The 19371-nt window shown below is 37.7% G+C and overlaps 2 protein-coding genes across 6 annotated transcripts in view; both read right to left on the reverse strand.

Moving 5' to 3' along the window:
* Window positions 1-74, reverse strand: part of MTFR2 (mitochondrial fission regulator 2) — a 7351-nt gene extending 7277 nt beyond the window's left edge. The window contains exon 1 of the mRNA XM_010191324.1: window positions 12-74. Within this exon, the coding sequence (XP_010189626.1) occupies window positions 12-74 (63 nt within the window). The remainder of the gene's footprint in view (window positions 1-11) is intronic.
* A 3434-nt stretch (window positions 75-3508) lies between these two features.
* Window positions 3509-19371, reverse strand: part of BCLAF1 (BCL2-associated transcription factor 1) — a 19534-nt gene continuing 3671 nt past the window's right edge. Inside the window, exons 4-13 of one of the 5 annotated variants that reach the window (XM_010191328.1) lie at window positions 17893-18798; window positions 15788-15934; window positions 15504-15673; window positions 12698-12803; window positions 11709-11793; window positions 10860-11035; window positions 9532-9712; window positions 5919-6065; window positions 4018-4227; window positions 3509-3874 (exon numbers count right to left, since the gene is read on the reverse strand). In XM_010191328.1, the coding sequence (XP_010189630.1) occupies window positions 3869-3874; window positions 4018-4227; window positions 5919-6065; window positions 9532-9712; window positions 10860-11035; window positions 11709-11793; window positions 12698-12803; window positions 15504-15673; window positions 15788-15934; window positions 17893-18798 (2134 nt within the window). In that variant the 3' untranslated portion in view covers window positions 3509-3868. Of the gene's footprint in view, window positions 3875-4017; window positions 4228-5918; window positions 6066-9531; window positions 9713-10244; window positions 10727-10859; window positions 11036-11708; window positions 11794-12697; window positions 12804-15503; window positions 15674-15787; window positions 16460-17892; window positions 18799-19371 lie in introns of those variants that run through there. The other 4 variants (XM_010191325.1, XM_010191329.1, XM_010191326.1 and 1 more) reach the window with 4 other exon arrangements.

The following is a 19371-nucleotide window of genomic DNA, read 5'->3' on the forward strand; positions in this document are numbered from 1 at the left end:
GGGAGTCTCACCGGGTCGGGCGGCCAGCCGAAGTACTCCAGCACCCGCCTGAGGAGATCCAGCACCAGCGCCATGGCCGCCGAGACCTGAGGGCGAGATCGCCGCACTCGCCCCCCGCTGGTAGCGCCAATCAGAAGTAGGGGCGAGGTAGACAGAAAATCGTACCAATAGGAAGTAGCCGGTTCTTAGCGCAGAGCCAATAAGGGAGCGAGGGCGGGGCGCATTCGCAGGCGGTGTCGGGAGAGGGGCACGTTTGAACGGCGCGGAGTGCGGTTGTGCTCGGCTTCCCCGCCGCGGAGGAGAGGGACGGTGCCTCCGGGAGCACCGCGCCTGCGGAGCCTGGGAAGGGGGGTGCTGGCAACTGGTGGAAGCAGCACTGAGGCAGCTTCATCTGCCAGAACGATATTAACTTATTCTGCTCCTACGGTAATTAATGCAAGGTGCCATAGCAGGACACAATGCTTATCACCAAACGAGACTCACTAACACAGCAGAACAGGACTGAATTCGTGATGGGGCCACATAAAGAGCTAAACTTTAATGAGATGTTTTGGATCCTCATTGTTGTAAACGTCAAACTAGCTCATTCCAAGAACTAAAAAGCAAGAAAGCTGTGGAGTTTCAACACACCAATAATCCTCAAAACTCCAACCACTTGCCAGCATCACTTCAAAATAAGAAACCTGGCTTTGGGTACTGTAGTTGCTCTTTTGTCTTGTTCATCGATATTTCTGCTGGTTTGCTTAAGAAACTGAAAACTTCAAGGCAGTAGTGTAACAAAATAATACTGTGCTGCTACTCAGAGAAAAAATGTGAAAACCATTTCCCTCCAGCTACACAGCTAGTGTTTCCTGCTTGTAGCTACACATTCTTTCAAACACCTAACTGCACTGTTCCCAGTAACATTAATTCCACCACAACTTACAATAAATTAAGAAAAATTGGGCTTTAGACATTTCCTTTATTCACATTTGCATGTGTGTCTCCTAAACAAACAAAATGCTGCAACTACAACACTTGTTTGCAGCACTGCAACTGTTACTACTATTACCCATAGCTCGTCCTGTGGACTGATTCTTCACAACCAAACACAGAGGAACCCTGCTGCTATAACAGCATGAAGCTGTTGTAGGGGCCTAGGAGGGTCTGAGCTTGAGGAGAGGAAGGGCAGGACTTTTTAATGGATATTTTGAAAAACTACTACAGTACGTAACAAAATTACTTAGTGCACATGTAAAAAGAGATCTTGCAACAATGATTGATTGTCTAAACTGCCTAAAACACAAGGCAGGAATGACTATTTAGTAATTAACTGGAAGGCAAGTATTATTATTTCTACACAGATGCTGGCAAAATAATGCAATCCAAAATACTAATCCTAACTGTAGTTGAGGAAAGTGTGACATTAATACATTTTTCTGCCTTCTAGTATTTAATTTAGATAGGGCAGATGGTCAACTGCTCCCTAGCAGTAAAGCCAGTGAGAGGACATATATTATGTATGTATTCAATACAAACACCTTTACCAAAGCTGCTTTTTTTGTTTTTAAAGGCAGTAAGCCATTTCAAGGGGCAAACTATGAACAACTACACCTTTAAATCCATGTAGCATTAAGATTCGCTGTATCTATAGCAGTCTGAAAAAGAAAGCTTAAGTAGTCCTGTACCACCATGTCCCTGGTTTTGCTAATTCAAGTATGTTACCATCATCTTTAACATACTGTAGGTGAAAAGCCTACCTACCACTAAACTAAGTTTGTGGGTTTGTTGTTGGTTTGAAAAATAAAATTTTAGAACATGATGTGTCAAAGACAGACTAATTTCTCACACCTTTAGCTAAATTAAACTTTTACCAGAGTTGTAACTTCAAATTTTCACTGTAAAGTGCAATACTAAAGAAAGGTACTTCCAGGGCACTGCAATGGAATTCACACTTTACAGAGAAGTGATTGGTGTGTATGAGGTGTCATTACCAATTCAGGTTTGCTTTTCAGGGATTTTTGTGGTGTCATTTTGTTTCTCCCCTCCACACCACCCCGGTTTTACTTAAGGCTGTAAATGTAGTACCAGATTTTGAGACTTACTCTTGCCAGCTTACATAACTGGTGAGGCAAATCCACATAGAGGAATTAAAGAGGCAGTTTTAACAAACAAACAAAAATTGATTAAAAATAAAGCTAGACTGATACTGTCACCAATTTAACTGAAGTGTCCTGTTGATGACTAAGCTATCAACAGAAAGCTGAAATTACACTCACTAGCAGCCCTGCAAAATGACATTTGTACTTCATGCCGTATGCACAACACACTCTTCTCATGGCAAGTTTAAACCCTAGGTTTATAAACCCTTAAAAACTGTACTCAGTTGACAAGAGAAGCATCTTTTAAAGACAAAGCAAATCACTAGGTATCCAAAATACAAGACTGATCTGTTCCAGACACAAGGTACAGGAATTAAGGTAGCTGTAGGTATTCCTGCACTAACTACAGAGATGAGGGAGGAAACTTCAGGACTGTTTAAAAGCTTCTAGTAGCAGTGACTTGGAAATAGGTTTCTAAAACTCACATTATAAAAGGGAAATAATATGCTTGAAACTGATCTTAGTATTTATATAGAATTCATAGAATCAATCATAGAATGTACTGGCTTGGAAGGGACCTCTAAAGCTCATCTAGCCCAACCCCCCTGCAGTGAGCAGGGACATCTTTAACTGGATCAGGTTGCCCAGAGCCCCATCAAGCCTGACCTTGAATATCTCCAAGGATGGGGCCTCCATCATCTCACTAGGCAAGCTGTTCCAGCGTTTCACCTCCCTCATGGTAAAGAACTTCTTCCTAATATCTAGTCTAAATCTAACCTGCTGCAGCTTCAAACCCCTTGTCCTATTCACTACATGCCTTTGTAAGCCATCCCTCCTCAGCTTTCCTGTAAGCCTCCTTCAGGTACTCAAAGGCTACAAAATAAGGTCTCCCCACAGCTTTCTCCTCTCCAGGCTGAATCACCCCAACTTTCTCAGCCTGTCTTCGTAGGGGAGGTGCTCCAGCCCTCAGATCATCTTTGTGGCCCTCCTCTGGTCCCACTCCCATGTCCTTCTTGTGTTGAGGGGTTCAGAGCTGGTCGCAGTACTCCAAGTGAGGTCTCACCAGAGCAGAATAGAGGGGCAGAATCGCCTCTCTTGATCTGCCGGCTGTGCTGCTTCAGATGCGGCCCAAGATATGATTGGCCTATATACATACATACTTCTTAGGCTGCTAAAGAGAAGTGACAATTTCACTCTCAAAGATAAAATTCTTGCTGCACTTTCTAGCAGGGTGGAGTAGGTATCCAGGCTTATCACTGACTCTGTAAATGTGATTCTCATGAGCTAACATATAATCAGCATTTTGTACAACTGTTTGTACTTGCACTACAACTGGATAATAACTACCCTTAAATATACTTCTTATAAAAAGACAACACAGAAGTTGTAATCAGTTTATAAAAAATGCTGCTCCAAGATTTCAGGTGTGCAGAGCTGTAAGTTTACTTCAGAATAAAACACAGACATAGGGGAGAATCAAAACTTTTAGAGTTGTACTTGACCATATATTTGGACAAAGCAGAATTACACTGCATATAACAAACAGTAAAATTTCTTAAAAGTTGTTACAAATATTTTACTTTCTACCTGTACGATCATTAACATAGTTTACTATATCAAGATTTTTTTTCTAAAGGCTTAAAACAAAAACAATCCCTCTAAACTACTTTCCAACAGTAAAATTTAAGTAAAATGCTTACATTCATTTGACAACAAAAGAAAACATATTAAAAATGTTGTGTGGGTGGTGCAAGAGCTGCTCTTTCAGCTACAACTTTCTTCCAGGGTTATTCCTGTGAAAAGAAAGAAAACAGTCTTCTTGTGAACTGTCAATAACCAAACTCCAATGCCTTTTAAAGCTACCCACCCCACCCCCCACACAATTACTTGAGATGCTGCAAGATAAACTCTAACTGCAATTCACTAAACTGTTTACCTTTTCTTCTTTGCGTCTGTCTTTTTCTTCATTATTCTCAATTGTTTCTTCTTCATCTTCTACGATTCCATCCCCTTGATATTTGTCATGTGTCCACTTCGGACTGCTACCTGACTTTTTGAAGTTAAAACGCCCTCTGCCACGCTGGAAAGTACCGCGGCCTCTTCCTCTTTTGGCCCAATAATCCACACCATCGTCTCTGTCATCATGCTACAATAACACCAGACAACAAAAAAGGTTAGAACACCCCTTAAAAGTACCCCTTATATGTTAGTACTCTATACTACACATAGAAAAAAAAACAATTAAGAGAACCTTTTAACAGTTTAGGTCATAATCTACAGAATACATTATGACGTATAACCTTACAATTCACGATGATGCAATTAAAACCACAATAACATTGTTTTAAGAGCCCTTATTAGCTGTGGGTCTACCCAAATGTTTGCAAGTAATAAATCAGTTATCTATAATTTTTCTGTCAGAAGAAAGAATTATTCACTAGTTTTGACTAAAAAAAAAAAATCTGCTATTTCAGAGGCAGAAGCTCTAGGAATATGCAGTAATTTAAAAAAAATATTTTTACTTTAATGTAGAGATAGAGTCTTGTATTTATTAAGGAGAGGTAACTGAAGGCAGTTTTCAGAAACCCTGCTTCACCTGTACAATGCAGGGCAAATTAAATTTAAATTGTTTAAATCTGACATTAACAAACAACAACTGAGTTTCTCTGGTTAATAAACCTAAAGTTTGCTATCTTGCTACCAAATACAGCCTCATATAGTTTGGTATGTTTTCTGACAATCATTCCGTGCATTGCATGAACACTACAGACATATAATATAAAAAAGGTTTATATTTAGAAGAGTGAGGTACACTTGCTTCAACATCTGGTTTTGTTTTGTTTTGGTTTTTTACTTGTGATTTGGAAAGAAATCTGAACTATTAAACACATGCCATACCTATATAAAGCAATTTATTAATAATTATATTTTATAAGAACAGTTAAAATGTGGCTTTTAAAATTCTTTTTTAAGACATGAGAAAAAAGTTTAATAGCTACAATTATTTGTTCCAGCTATCATATATTTTTTTAATGAAAAGATTATCACATCTTTCTATGTTTATAGCTGGGAAGATTGTGTATGTGTGTGGGAAGATGGAGAGCTCCTTGTACAAACACCCAAACTGGGACTGCCTTTTTTCTTCGACTACTTATGTTAGCATATTTGTGAAAAACTATAATGCTACAGGATAAGGTCTAATCTTCCCTGCTTAACATTTTTCAAGGATGAAACAATATCCTTAGAGTTTGCATTAAGGAAACTGACTGGAACACAAGCTATGTATTCCATATACTATACTACCTACTGGGTAGTTATATCAAGTCCTCCTTTCATAATCCAGATGGGAAAAAGACATCAAAGCTACGGTGATTTTCTTATGACAATCATACAACTCAATTAAGAACAGAGAGACTGCTAATAACAGAGTAAGCCTACATACATCCACGAATACTGTCAGCTTTTCCTGATCTTCCCCTTTTGCAGGCTTCCCAGACAAATCTAAGACAAAGCTCAAATGCCATATAGACATAAATCCAGAAAAACATGGCACAAGTCTTTTTGGTTTAAAATCTGGTTTTCATTATTTTAGTCTGTGCCTGCCTTCTTCCCCACTCACTCATGAGAGTTTTGGAGATGAGTTCCCCATCGGGCCTCAGTTACTGCCAGCCTGCTGCAGAAAGACACAAGGAAAGCAGAACCAGGCACTGCAACAACCCTGACATTCTCAAGGCTACGTAACTAATGTCCCTGTCTGTACATGCATGCTACTTCTACACTTGTAGAAAGTTTGAAAAAACAAATGCATGCATAAGATAACGAGCTCTCCACACCCACCAAGAAGTATTTCTTGCTTTTTGGGGTATATTCAGGATCCCATTCCTCTTCCTTCGGTCTCTTCTGAAAAGTAGTATTTGAGTTGCTGGGACCAGTATTTGTTCCAGCAAAGACTCCTCTGGCTCTTCCTCTGCCCCTAATTCGAAACTGATTAACCAAAATGTCATTTAATCCGTTTACATAATACCACAAAGAAGAGTTCAAGTTCTCTATTACTGAAAATGCTCTTTCTGTGCTTAATTACAGTATCTGCAAGCGTAAAACCATTTTCAAATTCACGTGTTAACTTAAGTGATATATTCGAGCATTCACTTTGAAATAATGATTCTACTAAGCCTAAGTGAAACACATTTCAGTTCTTCCCACAGATTCACCCATCACCACCAAAAAGACATTTCCTTCGACTGCTGATAAACCAGTGTTGCAACAAAAGGTCAGAAGAAGCTTCTGAAGCTATTCACAGACAAAAACAAATAGAAAAACTACATTGGAAGAGGGAGAAAACTGTCAGAGGAAAAAGAAAGGCCATTTACAGAGTCAGTCGTACTGGTTATGAGAAACAAACAACGCAGTTTTCAAACAGGTATATCCACTTAGTTTTACTCCAACTTTTCAACTGAGATTCAGAAATGTACTTTAGGCCAAATTAAATTTTAAATGAGTAAATTCTTTACTCAGAAAAATCAATATGTACTGTACAGAGTACCAACACTTGAAGTGAAAAACAGTGCCTTAAATACTCTTTATAATGAATTAACAAGATTTTAAAATGTCAGCCTAAGAAGTCTCACAGCAATAAAGAAAATACCTAAGGACACACTAAGTAGTAATACATACAGTTCCCTCAGCATGTAAATTTTTAGCTTGTAGAAAACATTAAGCAAGATTTTATATCCTTTATTCAAGGTTAAGCTGGGAAGATAGACTGCTAAAACCTGCAGTTACTACAGAACACAATTTCCATAAACAGCCCAGTTGAAAACACAGAACTGGGTTATCAGAGAAACAGTACATGACAGGAAAATAATTTGTTAAAAATGAGTATGTTCTATAAACACAGACAAAAAAAAGATAAACTGACTAACATGAAAGAAAAGTATTATTATCCCACAAAGCTTCAACACTTCTAATGCAGAATTTATGCTGGAGAGTTTTAAAACTGCTGAAATCAGACTGAAAAACAATCCATAAAAGGCTCAGAAAACCTATCCAATAGACAATAGGCAAATGGAAAAAAAAAACCCGTGCAAGAGAGGAAATACTACATGCTTTATTTCTAATAGCTTTGAAACCTTTACAAAATTAAGGCACAAAAAGCAGTATCACAGTAGGTAGAAAACAGGATGAAGAGATAAAACTACGACAGGATTAAAAATAAAAAAAAGGGGGAGAGGGAGCATGGTGGGGGGAAGAGGACCAGCATTTCCAGGTATTAGGTCCTAGGACAAGATCCCCTTTAAGAAAAGTATCTGGAGCATTCCTCAAGACTGTATTAACACTGCTCCCCAATCAGGTCCTCTTTCAGGCAAAGAAATACAGAAAACGAAATCCACTATGGTGTGTTATCTTTATGTGCTTACTTACTGCAAAGGCCACCACAGAAAGGACAGTCATTTTCTATATAAAGAGTAAACTCCTTTTAAACAGAACTGTTACAGACAGAATGCTTTAGGAGCTTAAAAGATTCTACTTAATCTTATTTCTCTGTTCTTACTTCAAAAGAATTTGTGATGTTTGTCCATAAGAAACTTTAAACATTATAGTCTTATCAGCAAGCGTTAATGAAAAATCACTGCTGATTTAACATGAAATTGACAGCTTAGCTTACATTAAGGTCTCCCCGTCCAGCAAGCTATGCTCTTTCAGTGTATCAAGGCTTCCTGTTCTGGGAAGGATCCACAACTAAAACATTTTATTTACTCCAAAAGCAAAGCAGCATTTACCAGAATGCAGCCACTACTAGCCTGAATTACAAAGACATCCGTACACTAGCCAGCTTGTATGTCTCAATATTATCCAATATCCAAGCTGTGTCTGTAAAAGGAGTATTTGAGTCAAGAGGTTTATTTATTTAGACTCTCCTATTCAGGCCCATTTTGTTCAGTAAGCCTGCATGTGACCGTATGTGCCGTCAGGGAGCATTAACCAGTTAATATTGCGTAGGCAGAACTGGCAGTCACCAGTAGTTAAATGAGTAGGAGTGTATTAAATTTCCAATGGACATCTACTTAAATTTAATGTAAAGTAGCACCTCTTTCACAATAGGCACAGTCTGGTTTTATAAAGCACTAAAGGTTCCACCAATTATGAGTTCTCTTCAGCTGATTCTCTTAGAGAGGAGAGACAGTCTTAAGCTCTAGTTTGGTTTAACTCAGTGCCACTAGCTTATACAGCTAGAAACAGTGCTGGTATTGGCATATTTGATGCCCACACCATTCACGGGTTTATATATTTGTCACCTATCTGTTCCTTGGTATAATTATTAAAAAAACAAGAAAGGAAGAAATTACGCAAATTGTTAAACTTCCAATTTCTTTCTAAGTAGCTACAGTTTTTTAGATGGAAGACTCAAACCTTAACTCAAGTGCAAGTCCCCATGTGTTTCAGACACCCTCACATGTAGTTTAAGACTTCTTTTACACTACTACAAACAATTTAATATACATTTATACCAAACAATGCCTTTTAGCATTACTTAGTCTTAATTACAGGCTACATGAAGGAATTACCATGAAAGTATGAAATTACTCCTACCCTTTATAAGTCTATTTGACATTTTTTCCCCACCCAAACATGGAACTTGCATTTTTTGTGTATTCTATTTTGGTTTCAGCATTTATGTGTTTTGTTTCATTTTTTAAAGTGTTCCTTAACCTTTCAAGGTCTCCTTTATTGATTCCTAGTCTTTCCTAATGCTTCTACATTTCCCAATTAAATATCACTTATTACATCAACATGGAATTTTTAACTTAGATTCTTCTGAAGACTACAGTAGTCAATATGTCACTTTCCAAATCACAATGCTAAAACACATTGCAGAGCTAAATTAATGAGCTTTTATGTTCACTGTGGCTAGTCTAGGCCAAAGAAACACAGAAAAATAACAAGTATACCATCTCCTCTCCTCAATACAGCTGTTTCAAGGTTGATGTGTAATTTTAATTATGTGCCATTCTCTATTTAACAAGTTGCAGGCATCCCACACAATGGAGTGGAAAACCAAATTGAAAATGACAGGGGAAAACAAACTGTAGGGAGTTAAGAGGTAACATCACAAGATTTAGTCTTTACAGAAAGGTAAATTTTCAGCTAGTGTTAGGAAACAGCACAATTACAAAAGAGCACGGAATAAGCAATAAATCACTTTTCCCACCCCTACAACTAGAGTCTCCAATGACAAGCTAATGCATATTTGCAATTAACTGCTATTGGGCAGTGCTGGGAAAAAATCCACCTACTTTTCAGGTCTGGTACATCGTATACAAGAATTCAAGAATCACTGCTATGAAAGAAGTCTAACCTAATATTAATCACTGCAACACTTCCTCATTTCACTTGTTATACTACTAGTGATGTGTGCATAATCTGGGGGAAGAATGAAAGAGCAACTTACAAAGGTGCCTCTTGGCCTGCTGATTCCTGCAAAACCAGAGTATTCTTTCTGTTCATGGTGGGTTTTGAACTCTTCATCTCTTTCTTTCTTGCAGTCCTTTTCTTCTCGAGAACTGGATGAGGAAGATGACGGGGAGGAAGATGGGGAGGACCGAGCACGGTCTTGATCTCTTTTTTGTTTACTGAAAAATAAAAAGATACACTGTGTGCTATTTTAAAAGTACCAAATAGTCTGTAACATGCTATACTAAAAGGGATCTCTTTATATTTTATGAAAAACTATCCCCCTTCTGGTTAAAAAGTCACATACATGTTACATATTTCAGGTGTTAAGGTGAAGTATAGTTCCACTTTCCAGCCTCCTCTTACATATTTAAATGCACTAAATGTGTATTATCACTAATGAGTTGGAAAGCAGCAGTCTGCAAACCGCATATGCAGTTTTTTTAAGTTTTGATGCCATTAAGAGATTATGTTACTTTTAAGGTCTGCCTTTTTTTCTGAGGCAGAAAAACAGAAATTGAAGGGAAGAACACCCTCAAAGCAAAGTTTTACAGTAACTTTACACAGTTCAGTTTGCACACTGTTGAAAAAGTATGGTGTGGTCTTCCCTACGAAGATGGCTGTATGGTATTAGCCAGTGGAAGATAATGTGGATACCAAAGTCAAAGTAAATTGGAAACAGGAAGCGTAAGTAAAAATTCATTGTATATCCAGTACAAAGCAGGGAAAAAAAAATCCTACAGCAAGACTTAGTAACCCCACAGTGGTACTAGTTTGACCCAATTTACAAGATTTTAATATTCTATTCAAAGCAAGGCCATACCTTTAGTAATTCTTACCACTGCTACACAGTATCCACTGAGACATGCTATTTTTTTTTCCTTTAAAAACAGCCCACTGGCTTTAGACGAAAATAAAAATTCCCCTTCTCACCCATGTTAAACTCTAAGTATCAGTAAGATTCTCATACTCTGGGTGTTATGAGTTGAAAAAGTGCGGAATCAAGCATAACGAACCAAAGTTCTTACACAAACTGTTTATAGAAATGTACTGCATTGAAGTCCAACCTCCTGATGTAGCCTGGATAATAGGACAGATTAATTTGTCATTTTTTTTTCAGTGTTAGCTTGCTATTCCAAAGTTTTTGTCCTCATCCACCATAAGCCGTGTAAAAGACAGATAATACATATTTGCTGTAAAACAAATAATTTTAATTGTTTAAATTTAAATGTTCCATTATACATTGAAAATTGAAAGCAATTAAGCTTACAATTACAAAAGGCTAATTAGAAGCAAAAAACCTATATAGGGACTTCAAATATTTACCTGTCATCTTTGTAAGATTTGTAATCCTTGTAATCTTTTGGAGTTTTCTCACGCTTTCTTGACCCACTGGATTCCCTGGAACCCTTTGAGTCTCCTCGCTCTTTACTTCGCTCTTTTCTACGCCGGTCAATGTCATGCCGAAGATCAGCAGAATCACACTTTAATTTTTTATCTCCCTGTAGGCAAATATATATTTTGGGAACAAAATTTTGAAATAAATCATCGAGGATAGAATATGAATGAAAAAAGGCAAGTTATGTATCAATTTTCAAAAAAGTGAAATAGAATTTACCTATTTTGCAACAAACTCTTCCGCACACAAATTGACTTAAAGTGAAAGCCCCTTACCTGCATCTAAAAAAAGAACCACTAAGAATTTCAGTTTCGAACAAGCATTCCCGTCTGTTTTCTGATGCAGACAGACCATAATGCACGATTTGGGTGAATGGTTAAGTTTCATTTCTTCTGGTGAACCGTTTTTAACAGAGTACAAGACTCAAACATACTACCCACTGAGCACCTCAGTACTCTCCCCCCACCCCTTCTATTCTTTATCCTTAGGCTGTTTAGTGCCACAAAACTTGTCAAGAATATCCAAGAAAAGAGAAAGGGTAGGAGAGAACTTGATCTTATATGCCACATTATCAATACAGTAAATCTTGCTATGTAAACTGGTTTCTTGGTAACAAGTTTTACTCAAAGGAAACAAAAAAAGTTCTCAATGCAAGCACTCCAGATACAATAAACACTATTTTTCTATTTTTATATCCAAACACAAAGTTTAAATTTGAAGGGAAACACAATAAATTAAGTTTAGAAATACATACAGGACATTTGCTTAGAACCTACTTTTTGACTTTCTTCTTTAAAGACTCTCTCTTCACCTGCTAAACGGGTATGCTTCCTCAGGGTACTTGGAGAGATGTCAATCCTCCTAAAATGTAAAATAAAAGCAGTCTTGCCATACGTGTATGTGACTTACTGGCCTCAGACATCTCTTTTCAACAGGAAACTGAGAAGCAAGGAATTTTTGCAGCAGAAGTATTTTTTTTGCATATGAAGGTCCACCATCAAAATACAGAAGCAGACTAAAAAAAAACTGGTTCTGTTCTATGTGAAATATCCTAAAAACACAAATACTGAAAATAAGCAGTTTGCTTTTTCTCATTTTAAGTACAGCTCTGAAGACACAAAAAATGTTTAATGAGTTACTTCAAATTATCAGCATATGTAGCCATTTGAAAATCCACCCCCCCAAGAAATCATCAACTATAAGACAGTCCACTCTAAAGTCAAAAATACTGAACAGCTGAGAAAACTTATAAAGTTGGATACTCAGTATGGAGATAAGATACCCTCACATGCAACACAAATACAGTACACTGCATCATGAGACTATAGCACATGATCAGGAACTACATCTGCATGCCTACCTTTTTACCTTTCAGGCTCTCAGATTTTTTCAAACAACTGCTGTAAATTAACACACACAAAAACTAAAGTAGTATGATATGGAACATTTCACACTGAAGAATGAAGATGCATGTACAGGGCTTCTTTTCATCTTCAAGACATATATGCCCATCAATATTTGAACACTGCATGTGAGAAAAGTAAATATATCCCAAATGAGATACAGAGGTAGAGAAAACATCTGCCACAAAAACCACAGATGAAGCCAGATCTGGCTCAGATGAGTTCACTTTAACAGAAGGGGGTTTTGGTGGGTGTTTTGGGTATTTTGCGTTTACATAGGAACTTACAAATTACAGATTAGAAAAAATATTGGCAAACATTACTTGAAAGACAAAGTATCTACATATGCTGTTGACATGTACCTATGTATTTCTGGGCTCTTTTGCCGAGTGCAGTGTTCTTCAGTAGCTTTTTGATATGCAGTGAACCTCTCATTTAGGGTCATTCCAGCTGACTTGAAGTATTGCTCTGTTGGTTACAATAGAAAAACACTGTTTCATTAGTTTAAATCAACTGACAGGTATTTTACTCCTGACAGGCAAGTAGCAGGCAATAACATAGTATTTTCAATAAATCTTATCGGGACAAGCAAATGTAGTACGTTTTCTCTATTTTTATTCAGTCTGTAATGCAAACAAAGTAACAGTGCACAGCATCACTGCAAGTCTACTTATAACTATGCCATGACTGTATTCAAGCATCATTTACCTATTGGACTTGCTCACTTTCAATGACATTTTCCTCTAATGAAAAAAAGGAGCAATCTTCTCAACAGTTATTTTATACTTTGCCCATAAGAGAAAATGAAGTTACTATGAATCACAAATACTCGCAATAAGTACATTTTACTATCTGCCTCATCTTTAACTTAAGAGTTAATTCAGTGAAAACACTTAAGTAACATATGCTTCAGTAACTACATGAATAACCTAACAAGTCACTTCTTAAAGGAAGACAATTTCTTGATTTGAAGTTGTGATGATAAACAATCCAAGACAATTAACACACCTATATGTAAATAAATTCCTTTAAGCATCTGGCATCTTGGCAAACTTGACAACTTCTCTGACAAATTTTCTCTTCCCTTCAGAGACAGTTAAATTAGCAACAGTAAAACTCAAGTTTTTAAACCAGCTCAACAAATGTGTTTAAATGTAATATAGAAATACATAAAGTCATGAGCTATGAAATGTTACATATGAAGCAAGCTATCTGCTTAACAGGTCAACATACATCTGTATCAACTTACCGCCCGGCATCCAGTATTTGTCTCATAACCAACCATTAAAACTTGAAACGGCCACTACAAGGGTAGTGCCTCAATCATAATTCCATCAAACACAGGAATTTGAGCTAGCAACTCTGTTTTTATGCCATTTTTGCCAGGAAGACAGAAGGTTCAACTTTGCCTGTTTGGCATCTGTATCTTTCAACAGCTATTTTACTTTTGTAACATGGATTTTGCCATTTCAAAACACATTCCAGGACCTAGTTACAATGAAAAAGAAAACATCACTGGGCATTTTCAGCTCTACATTAATAAAGAGCTGTTCAGATTGGTCGCATCACACCAATAATGAACAAAACTTCCATTTGTCAAAAGAGTTACTAAAATCTGACCACAGACCATAGTAGATTTGAAACTTAAAAAGTTCTGCTTTCAAAAACAAGCATAACTATACACATTCTAATAACCTGACCAGATAGGCTGTTAAGCTGTTACATTTAAGAGGTATTTGTTTAACACACAAAAGTCTACAGAAAAACAGTCTATTCTGTGATCAACATGTGAGACTTTCAGGAATATCATTTCACCTACAGCCTACATATGTACCGTATAAGTAAAATCTTATAGAAGCTCTCATTGTGCTGAGCCTCAAACCTCTTTATGTATTAATAAAACAGATACTTTCACAACAAAGACCATTATACTCTAAACAGGCGTCCCAATAAGATTATTTTTTTCAATCCAATACATTATCATAATCTATTATTGTTGGCTGTTATTTTCTTCCATACAAGTAGGAAATGCAGGAAATAATTTGGCCTTAGCAATATGAATTTTGCCAACAAAATTAGACTTTTAAGGGAACCTTAGCATACAAATCTTTGCAATTTTAGAAGCTAAAGCTTCTTAAAAAACAATGCTTATAGATAGATACACTGAAACTGGTCACCTAAGTAAGCATTTCCACATTCCCCCTTTGTATGATGCAGCAGAAATTATTTTCACCAGCCCATTCTTCCACATTATCTCAGTACATTAAACACAACAACAAGACAACAGCCCAGTGAAATAAATCCTATGGAAAAAAAGCATTTAAAAGACTCCTCAGATAGCCTCACTGAACTTTAATGGTTTCTCTATTTTTCCACCAGAAAACTTTGACTGGGTATGTGACCTAAATGAAATACATCGACTTTGATGGTTTGGGTTTGCTTTTCAGGGGTTTGTTGGTTGGCTGGTTGGAGGGTTTTGGGTGTTTATAAGTAAGCCACAGCCACTACTCTTAAATCAGAAAATAATTACTGTATAATCCACTTAATGGAGCTTTATTTAACCACTGCCAAGTTCTTGTAGGTGAAATTCCCAGCTCCAGCACAATACTGTCAAACAGAAATAAAATGAAGTATCACAGTGTATTTTAGTATCATTTAGAGCAGTTTTTCTTAAATCTTACTGGAAAAAAAAACAAAAACAAAAAACAAAAAACCCTCTTCCAATAAGAGCCTGGAAATGAGCTCTGGAGTGCTCCAAAAGGAATGCCATTCTATTTACAGAGCTAAAGACACCTGTCAAGCCACACTGTACCACTTAATGTAAAATTGTATGTTACGACCGTTAAAATAAAACTAAAGACAAGACTGACCAAAGTAGTATGTTTAAACTACACAGGGAAAAAAAAAATCTAACTTTATGTGCTACTTAGGCTCAAAAATTTATCCAGAAACATAGTATAATAGCTATTATGCTCTACATCATTTGGGTTTTTTGCTACTAGCTTCTGTGGCAATTATTTTTCTTATTATTTTTATGTGTACCTCAAAAGGATGAGTCTGACTAAATAAACATTAAAAGAGGGTTGAAATCTTCCTGTACTAGAGATAGTAAACAGGCTTAAATGAAGTTGCGAGACGTGTATTCGGTACGACAAACTGCATACATACCTTTGACATGATGAACCAAGGACACAATGTGCTGAATAAATGACTCTGACGTGCTTTTGCTGGCCTGTGGCAACTTAATGTGGTCAAAGATGGATCGGAACTCTTGCTCCTTCTTGACGGAATGGACAAGTGTGCTAGCAAGCAGCCTGTCTTTAGTCAATGAAGCAGGTCTAAAAAGCATCAACAAGAGAGAGACACACACAAAAAGAAACCACCAGTTTAAATAAAGATGAACAACACTGCAGGCAGGTGTAGAACCACACTGTAAAAGTGGGATAATTTACCTATTGGAATCATCAAGAGGTACTGGTGCCATTTTGAGTTTAACTTCAGGACGATGGGAGTCACTGGCTATCATTTTGATCCTAAGTGGGCTCTCCTCTCTGAAGGTGGATTTTTCTCTCGCATCCAGATTCTTGTGTAGAGGGGGACTGTAATCAAAGAGTTCTTTGAGCTTTTCAGACTTTACCTGCTCAGGTGACTGACTTTCTTTCTTCATCATTAGTCTCTCAGAACTCTTGTCTTCTTCCTTGTGCTTATCTTTTGTTGCACTAGGCCTTTCCACTACATAGCCAGTCTCTTTAAGCTTATAACTTTTCTCATCTCTAAATCCATCGCTCTCTCTAGTGCCCTTGATTGATATTTTAGATTTGTATTTGGTTCCTTCCTCCTCAGCATTCCGGTGAGATGCAGTAGGAAAATTTTTACCCTGATCTGCCAGGACAGACTTTCTGAACTGTCTGTAATCCTCTGTCTCCTCTGTGTCCTCCCCTTCAGAGTCATTAAACTTTTCTTTCCCAGTCTCTTTATCAACAAAAAAATCTAAAGTTTCCTGTTCCTCCCATTCCCTTTCTCCCTCTGTCCTCCCTTTTTCTGATCCTCTCTCCTTCTGGGCCTCCTTCTCCCTGGTATTACCCCTATCAAGCAGGTATACTCTAGACTCTTCATCTGTGTACCTGTGGATAGCAAAGAAGAGACTGGTAACTCTGGATTGCATTCATTCCAGTTCACTTGCATTCCTCTTTTGTGTCAATCCCACACCAAGAAGAAAATACATTCCTCTGAGCAATTCAACTTTAGCATGCAATGCTCCGCACACCATTAATACTGTACCCACTGCCATTTATGTACCACGGGAGGCAACTGTAGAATACAATGCCTGTCTGTAGAACACCTAGAAATTATCTGCTCAAGTTTATAAAGAAACTAGCGGTTGATTTGTTTGTTCTTTCTTAATCGGTACCCAGTTTCACATTCTCTTACACCAGTCATTTTCTTCCATCACATTCACATGAAATTGGGTAAGTCAATTAATTACTACAATTAATTTTTATACTTTAGTGAAAAGGTTAAAGGAGTACCATTTAAAAAAGTAAATTTTCAAGATCCTGCACATTTCTAAGAGAACTCAAAATCTGACACAGGCTTAATGCATTCACTATATTGTGTACAAGCAGGAAGCCTTTAGAAGGCAGCTCTCCTAAACAAAAATACACTTACCAATTAAGTATTTCACCCATTGCCTCATCTAAACACTATTTTCATATAGGTCCTAATATGTCCAACTCCGAGCCATCTAACCCAGGGGAAGAAATCACTGATTGGGCAGATTAATTTAAAAGCCTGTGACCAAACCTACAGCATAGTCACAGCTTTGCTATGTAATCCATTTTATAAGAAATCCACTGAAGTACTTGGCACATTAGAAAGGAACAGTCTAACGTCAGTAAAATTTTTACAGCTTCTAAAAATTACTACTACATTAAACATTAAGAACAAATTTAAGAACTTTATGTTAATTGGAAAAGATACATTCAACTTTAAATATGCTGTCCTTCACATCAATAGAATTATGTTGCAAGAATACCAAGACCTACCCTCTTTCATAAGCAATGCAACTCAAGGCATCAAAGTTGTCATATTTCAGACCATAATTAGCAATGAATGCTGTTTATGTTAACAAAGAAATCATTGCACATCTGCATTTTTAGACTTCCAGAAAATCTGCATTTCAAACTACATGAATCAAAATTTTAAAATACTTGAAGAGAATCCACTATCAAACAAGCAAGTCTGACGCACTATTCCAATTAAGATTTTTCTAACAGTAACTGGCGTATAAGAAAATACACTGTAAAGCAAAAGCACAAACTGTTTTTTCCTCAAAGATACATGTCCCTATCTCCACTAGCCAACAGCCAAGAACCTGAAGCATCTTAAGGAGGAAGATGTATATGTTTCAAGCTCAATTCCAACCAGACTAAAATCAGTAATATTTATTACACAGTATTCCATATTGTGTTTTCCAAGGCACAGTGATGATCTTGTCAAAACTCTGTAACAGACAGCATTTTAAGAGGCAACATTAGACTTGCCATTTCATTCTTACCTTTTCATAAACTTTCCACCTTTTGCAGTTTCCTGTTCACCACTCTCAGGATAAAATGACCGCACTCGAGCCTCCTCACGGGGAGCACTCTGTGATGGGATTGTCTTTGCAGGGCTTCTCCTCGAAGGGATGTGATGCAATGGGCTATTTTGAGAAGGACTATAACGGCTCGAACCATTTCCAAGAGAACCAGAGCCAGACCTCTCAGGGCTATGCTGAATTGAATGGGAATGTTGAGGTGTGTCCTTTGCTGAGTGGGCTGTGCTAAGCAAAGGGGCATCAGAGCAAGATGAACTCTGACTAGGTGGGGTGGCAATAGAAGGACTATGGGGTGACCTTGGACTGTTATCATACGCCGAAAGGCCAGGCCAAATGTCGCCAGAAGCTGCTGATGATTTGTTAAAATCGTCAAGAGACTCAGATGGGTCATGTTCAAATGTATCTTTCTGTTCATCTTGTGATTTATTTTTCAAAGGGCTATCTTGCAAAGGAGCCCCTTCAATTTTCTTTGCCTGCTTTTCCAGAGACGCACGTCTTTTGGAAGAGACAGGTGATTTGCTGTATGGGGATGAAGAACGAGATGAAGAGGACCTCGGGGACCTTGAAGATCTGTAAGATCGACGAGATCTGCTCCGGGACCTCTGGGAAGACACAGACCTTCGTTTTGGACTTCTGGAACGTGAACGGCCGCGCCTAGGGCTTCGGGAGTGTCTTCGGTTCCAGACAGGCCTATAACCTCCACGATGGTATCTACCACCTCCTCCTTGATAATACCCTCTACCTCTTCCTCTGTAACCATAGGGACGTCTCATTCCTCTATTATTTCTGTAATCTCTGCGATAATCTCTAGAATAAACACGATCCCTGCTGCGAGACCGTGAATATGTCCTGGACCGAGACCTAGAACTAAAATTAAGAAAAAAACCAAACATTAACATTTGACAATTTAAAAAAAAACAACAAAGTGCGTGCCTTGGCACTAAATGCTAAATTTCACAAATGAAGTCAGAATGGTAAAGGAAGCATACTAACAGTATTAAAACTTCTAAAATTTGTATTTATTATTTCTGTCTCAAAGGATTATAGTAAACATGTCTATAATCCTAAGGACTGTGAAACTCACAGCATCACAGGATTAAGACATTACCAGCCTCAGCGGCCTGCCCTGCCATTTTATTAGAGATTATCACCACTCTGGAGCATGGCATTCAGTTCTTCAGCCACCACAGGTCACACCCTGGAACATGAAATTACATGATCCTCAGTTTAATATGGCAGCCTGTGAACAGCAGCTGAAGAGGGAGTAAACATTCAATTCAGCCACTTCTTTTATGGGAGACAGTAATGTCCACTAGTGAGAAAGATGAGGAAAAGGGTGGAGGCAACTGACAAGACAAGGTACAGCAAAGCTTATCTGCTGAAGCCTTCACCTGCTCCAGATCTGAGAAGCTGCACAAGAAATACAGAACAAATCACAGG

This window comes from Mesitornis unicolor, unplaced genomic scaffold (assembly GCF_000695765.1).
Source record: "Mesitornis unicolor isolate BGI_N332 unplaced genomic scaffold, ASM69576v1 scaffold9009, whole genome shotgun sequence".
In the NCBI taxonomy this organism is placed as follows: Eukaryota; Metazoa; Chordata; class Aves; order Mesitornithiformes; family Mesitornithidae; genus Mesitornis; species Mesitornis unicolor.